Source organism: Triticum dicoccoides, chromosome 3A (genome assembly GCF_002162155.2).
Source record: "Triticum dicoccoides isolate Atlit2015 ecotype Zavitan chromosome 3A, WEW_v2.0, whole genome shotgun sequence".
Classification (NCBI taxonomy): Eukaryota; Viridiplantae; Streptophyta; class Magnoliopsida; order Poales; family Poaceae; genus Triticum; species Triticum dicoccoides.
Window position 1 is genome coordinate 464,147,621 of NC_041384.1, and position 6,000 is coordinate 464,153,620.

A 6,000-nucleotide genomic window follows, 5' to 3' on the forward strand; every position below is an offset into this window, starting at 1 on the left:
GATTTGTGAATTCCAAGGAGTGCAAGTTGGACAAGTGCAGCAACAACTGCACCAATGATCAACGAATGGTCCATTAGAAAAAGGAGGGGGAAGCTGGCCAAGCTTGCAAAACAAGCAGACGCTGATCATTGGCACCCTGCAATCATGTGCACAAGCCAAAAATTATAGCCACCGAACGCAATGACCAAACAGATGTCTTTCAGTTTTCGCAATCAAAGGTGGAAGTTCCAACATGTGAAAAACGCAAATGATTGGCCACGGCCACTGACACCAGCTCATTCCCCACAACAGAGTAAGTGTACTGCAGGTGTTCCTGGGTTCTCCCATGGAAGATACACCCTGCACGCGCAATCGCATAGACACCTTTGGCCGCAAGTAAATAAGGCTTCTCACAAGGTACACCAACAGATTTATGCTTTCATTTCATGGTAGAACTGAAGACCCATACAAGGATTCTATACATCGGCAAACGCAATCCGGTATCTATATATATAGTCATGCATTTCAATCAAATCAGTTCCTCCTGGTAGCTCACTGAGACACTGACAATAACTCAAGACGAAGAGAGTGCTTGCTTCTATGCTCCCCTAGAAGAAGACTAGACAAAACACTAAAGCAAACGAGTTATAGGACTCATCCACAGAAAACAAACAGTAAGGCAACTCTTTCAGGGGAGCATAGAAGCAATCCTCGGAAACCACAAAAAGGAAAAAAAACACGGAAACAAGCAGCTTGCACCTAACTGAATTCAACAACCTCGGTATCTGCAAGCAAATTGCAAACCTGTTTCACTCACTCTACTCAAGTATTGAACATGTTTGATCAAATCAGCTGTCACTATCAAATAACTTAAGGTTTCCTATTTCTTTTGGGTTTGTTCACAACTGGAGCTTCAGACATCAGCACTGTTTGATAGCTCCTCTACTGACTGCTGCGACTCTAGATCGATGCTTCCCATCTGGCTGTGCTTCTTCTCATCCTGTTATTATTTTTTGACAAAAGAGGCATACAGTTAGTTATGTGGCAAGAGTAAAAGCTCTGAAATTCGGTGGTAAAGACAGAGAGAACACGGATAAGAAACCGACATACTTCTTGGTATGCTTTCTGGACCGCTTCAAGCATTTGGACAACATGGCTCATCTTCGGCCTCTTGTCGGCGTCAGGATCAACACACTTGAGGCCAACCAAAATTGCCCGCTTAAGGGCACGCTTAGGTGGTTTAACCTCAAGGCCTGGGTCCACAACCTCCTCTGCCCTCTTTGTGCTAACCATCATTTTAAGCCACTCCACAAGGTTTGACTGAAGCAACAGAAAAAATGAGGTGTAAGGGCCTCTAAGAGAAAGGGCAATTAGATCAAATTGCTTGAAATGGGATAAGCTTTGCCTCTACCTCATCTGCAGGCTTACTGTAGTCAACTGGATCCCTAGCTGTAATGCATTCCAACAACACAACTCCAAAACTGTAAATATCACTCTTTTCATTCAGCATCCCACTATTCGCGTACTCAGGCGCGACATACCTATCATCAGCTCAAGAGGAAGATTAGGAGATGTGTTTCCAAAAGCACAGAAAAAATTAGCGGGGAAGGAGTAGAAAGAGAGCTATACCCATATGTTCCCATCACTCTTGTATTGATATGGCTTGCGTCGGAATCCAGAAGTTTCGCTAACCCAAAATCAGAAACCTTGCTGTTGAATTCGGTATCAATTAAGATATTACTTGACTTGATATCTCGGTGGACGACTTTGGGGTCTATTGCTTCGTGAAGGTATGCAAGCCTGAAAATCATGAACGAAAGTGCATTAGCATGTAGTACTAGTCAACAGTCTCATGTGAAATTTATCTGTTCATTTAACATGATATCAGGAGATGGTCGTAAAAGAGGTCCACATGCCAAACTTACGCTTTTGCTGTCCCAAGCAGAATCTTCGTACGGCTTTCCCAACTAAGGATACCATGTTGACCCATGGCCCCATGGAGCCATTGTTCTAGGTTGCCATTGTTTACATACTCATACACAAGCATCCTGCATGTGAGAAGAACTATGCTTTAGTTCGGAGTCGTTTATCTGGTAAGGAATAATAATCTTGAAACCAGATGACAGGAAAAACACAAACTAGCTAGGATTATCGCAAAACGAAGGAACACAAACAATGTCCTTCTCATGGTATTAATTATCCATTTTTAATCACGATTCTTCAGAACAAGAAGTCTAGCGGAGATATGATGATGAACTTGCACAAGGTGGATGCATTATGCACACAAGCTAATTCTAGTAGCTTCTAGAATATTTCAAAATGAAAGCAAAATAAAGGGAAGAAATGTGTCACCTGTGTATCCCTTCAACGCAGTAGCCCAAAAGCCGCACCAGATTCTTATGCCGAACATGACCTATGGCTTCAACTTCAACTCTAAATTCCTTCTCTGCTTGCCCTCTGGAAACCCAACTAATAAATCTTAGTTCCAAGTTAATATCACAGTAAATTCAACAAGATAACATACACTTACACATTGTTTAGGATCTTCTTCACAGCCACCTCAGTCCCATTCATAAGCCGGCCTTTGTAGACAACTCCATAGCCGCCCTCCCCAAGGATATTACTCTTGGCAAACCGATTTGTCGCAAACTCCAGGTCCCTCAAGGTAAACCAGTGGCCCCAGCCCAAATGTGATAGCTCTGGCAGGCCAACCAGCGGCGAGGTTGATGTGAATCCATATGGTGAACTGCCTGCCCTCTTTGGACCTGAGCTGTTGTAATCCTCAGAGTATGAGCTTCCAGCCTTTTCTATGTTGTACACTGAGCTGCATTGGCTGAACGCGTCGACGTCGACAGATCTAGTCTCTGCCAAAGGTGGCACACTCTTCATCTGTGTGTATTTGTCATGAACTGGCATGAAGGCCACTTCGCTGCTGTCATTCGCACTCTGTGAGTCAACTCCTTTGTCAATGTTGATTTCCTTGGACACAATAGGGATTTCTGTTTGCGATGTAGTGTCGATTCCGTTCACCGCCTTGTTCTTCCTTCGGATGGAAAGCCACAGTACTATGATGAACAGGATTGCCATCAGGATTCCAATGCCAATGGCAATCAGAACCCATACTCTCAGGCTGAACACAGGTGTTGTCCGCGACAATGCCGCGGTGATGGAATTGTCGGATGACGACATGTTCTCTTCGGTTGGTCTGACGAACAAACGTATGGGATGTTTGCGAAATTCAGAGTCCTGTGCCGTTTGCCAGAGGAGTTTATTTTACAAACTTATCCTGACTGATTTATCTGTACCAAGAAAAAGGTGCATTAGCCAGCAGGGGAATCCAAGGTAGCACATGCACAAAACTACAAAAGTAAAGGGGTAAATTTGTCTCTGCAAGAAAAAAGGCGCCGCACATGATAGCACAATTCTTCCATCCTGGAGAAAGAAATTATCACTTGCATATTGATGGAGAAAAAGTTTGGAGCAAGCAAACCAATCAAACAGCAAGAGAACTCGTGATGAACTCTGGGTGGAGTCTGAACCGTGAATCCAACAACCGCGCATAAAAAGGTAAAAAAAACATCAAACGAAACACGCAGGGCGCTTGAAACAATCTAGACAACAATGTACTAGAATGGATTTCAGTTCCGGTCCAACACAACATGAATCGCAAGAACCAACACGATTCAGATGAACAAGTCAAATCTTTAGAGAGAGATAGAGAGAGAGATAGAGAGAGAGAAAGAGAGAGAGAGAGAGAGGGAGAGGGAGATGCGGATGGGTTCGAGGAAGATCAACGGGTCGGGGAGAAGGAAGAATCAAGAAAGTACCTTGACAGGACGCCCAATCCAGCCCCATTGGACAGGGATTCCGTCAGCAGGTCCAGCTCCGCCCCCTCGGAAGTCAGAACTGGAGAAGCCCGGTGCTTGGTGGGCGCTGCTCCCGCTTGTGTGGAGTGGCGGAGAAATGCGGAGACGGGGGAAGGGCAAGTGACCTTTGCTTCTCGGCGAGAGAGAGGGAGCCGGAAAGACGAACACAGCACACACATGCACACATGAAGAGAGAGAGAGAGAGAGAGAGAGAGTAAAGGGGAAGCAAAGGGGAGGGGAGGAGGAGAAGAGGTTGCAGTGTTTGGAGTTAAAGGCGAGGAAAAAAGATGGAACCCATTAAAATGGAGGGGGTAGGAAAATAAGAATGGGGGAAGGAGGGAATTAATGGTGGGTTTGGTTGAGGACTGCATGTGGCCATTGAGGCGAGAAGAGAAGATTACACAAGGCAAGTCAAACGTCCAGGGGCTCCCTCCGCTGGCTCCACTCATGGAAACGCCAATCCTATTGGGCAAATCAAAATCACATTTTGTTGAGATTAATTGACTACTTCCCTAGACCCTGTTTAGGATGCCATTTTTTTAAAACTCCACTGGAATTACGGCCTGTATTATTTCAAACTACCGAGGGTTGCACCAATCCTAAAGCGGCGTGGTTTAGAGGAGAATATTGTTGCGGGCGGCGCCTTTGCCCGGTTTATAGTTCTTAGTGCGTCACTTGGTCAAAAAAGATTTTTGTTTGAACCTCATCGGTTGCTTTGAGATATTGTGATAAAGGTCCATGACATATGGTGATACTTGGGTCTGTGGTCGATGAAACACCTGGATTTCTCTGGTTTCGTGTATATCGCTACCATGACGTATGGTTTTAATTGTCCTTCTATTAGATGAGTCAATGTGATTTGACCATCTATCGTTTATGGACGTAGAAAACACCCATCAAGTTGACGGATAATGTTGGATAGTGACGCATTCATCATCGGTCATATGTGTTATTGTGGCATACGAGTTTATCTAATTCTTTCGATCGGTTAGACAAATATATTGGAACACTACAAAGCATCAATGTAAAAGATCGATTTCATCGGTTCGCTTTTTATTGTGTAGATAGATACATTGAGAGGACGAATTTTTATGAGCGGCACCTTTGCCTAGTGTGCATCACTTAATGAGAAAATATGCTACCATGAGCTGTTGTGACGTAGGTGCATGGCAACATATTGGTAAAATCACACTTTAGGGATTAATTGACTACTTTCTTAGACCCTGGCTAGGATACTAATTTTAAAACTCCACTTTAATTATGCCTTGTATTGTGTCAAAGTACCGAGAATTGTACGAATCCTAAAGCAGCATGGTTTAGGGTGTCGGGGATATATACCCCGTAGTATGACCCGGCTAGAGCTTGGAGACTCATTGGTGACCCGCCCGGAGCTTGGCGACTCACGGATGACCCGCCTGAGCCTGGCGACTCACGGATGACCCGCCCGAGCTTTATGCATCATTAGTGACCCGGCGAGCGGGTCAGACAGACGACAAAGACCTAATAGCCCATAAGGCGGCTCATGGGAAGGTCGACTCACATTATGGTGGGCCGACTTGAGAAGGAAGGCAAAAGGAATAATTCCCTTACAAGGGAAGCAAGATTAGGATTATACTTGTAATAAAATAGTCCTAATCCAATTAGGACTCCACATGTAATCCGCCCCTCCAACTTATATAAGGAGGGGCAGGGCATCCCAAGAAGGACAAGTGAAGATAGACAAGTCAACAGCTCCTAAGAAAGAGGTAGCAAAAGAGCACCCTTGTAATCGTGAGTATCACCATGATCAATATCAATAAAGCAGGATGTAGGCTTTTACCTTCACCGTGAGGGGCTAAACCAGGGTAAAACCTCGCGTCTCTCGATTCCGACCAACCCCTCTCAAGCTACTACCTAGTTGCGTTAGCCTCATGACTAAGTCGTCACACTAGGACATCTACCGTGACAAATCCATGACAAGGGGAGAAATTGTTATGGGCGGCGCCTTTGCTTGGTTTATAGTTCTTAGTGCGTCACTTGGTCAAAAGGTTTTTTGTTTGAACCTGATCAGTTGCCATAAGATATTGTGGCAAAGGTCCATGACGAATGGTGATACTTGGATCTATGGTCGATGAAACACTTGGATTTCTCTGGTTTTCGTGTATATCGCTACCAT

The 6,000-nt window shown here is 44.7% G+C and overlaps 1 protein-coding gene across 1 annotated transcript; it reads right to left on the reverse strand.

Annotated features, from left to right (window-relative positions):
* Positions 1 to 462: 462 nt before the first annotated feature.
* LOC119268578 (probable receptor-like protein kinase At2g42960) lies at positions 463 to 4,156 on the reverse strand. Its single transcript, XM_037550234.1, has 8 exons — positions 3,807 to 4,156; positions 2,510 to 3,278; positions 2,332 to 2,436; positions 1,905 to 2,027; positions 1,609 to 1,779; positions 1,391 to 1,520; positions 1,090 to 1,299; positions 463 to 979 (listed from the first exon to the last, which is right to left on the reverse strand). The coding sequence occupies exons 2-8, from the start codon at positions 3,166 to 3,168 to the stop codon at positions 893 to 895; spliced, it is 1,485 nt and encodes a 494-aa protein (XP_037406131.1). The 5' UTR covers positions 3,169 to 3,278; positions 3,807 to 4,156; the 3' UTR covers positions 463 to 892.
* Between the last annotated feature and the right edge of the window lie 1,844 nt (positions 4,157 to 6,000).

Bases quoted from the DNA above. Each gene is read 5' to 3' on its own strand.
- LOC119268578 (XM_037550234.1), bottom strand. From the start codon at position 3,168: ATGTCGTCATCCGACAATTCCATCACCGCGGCATTGTCGCGGACAACA. The intron at 1,300-1,390 runs GTAGAGGCAAAG...CTGTTGCTTCAG, and splicing joins ACAGTAAGCCTGCAGATGAG to TCAAACCTTGTGGAGTGGCT. The intron at 980-1,089 runs GTATGTCGGTTT...AAATAATAACAG, and splicing joins TCCAGAAAGCATACCAAGAA to GATGAGAAGAAGCACAGCCA.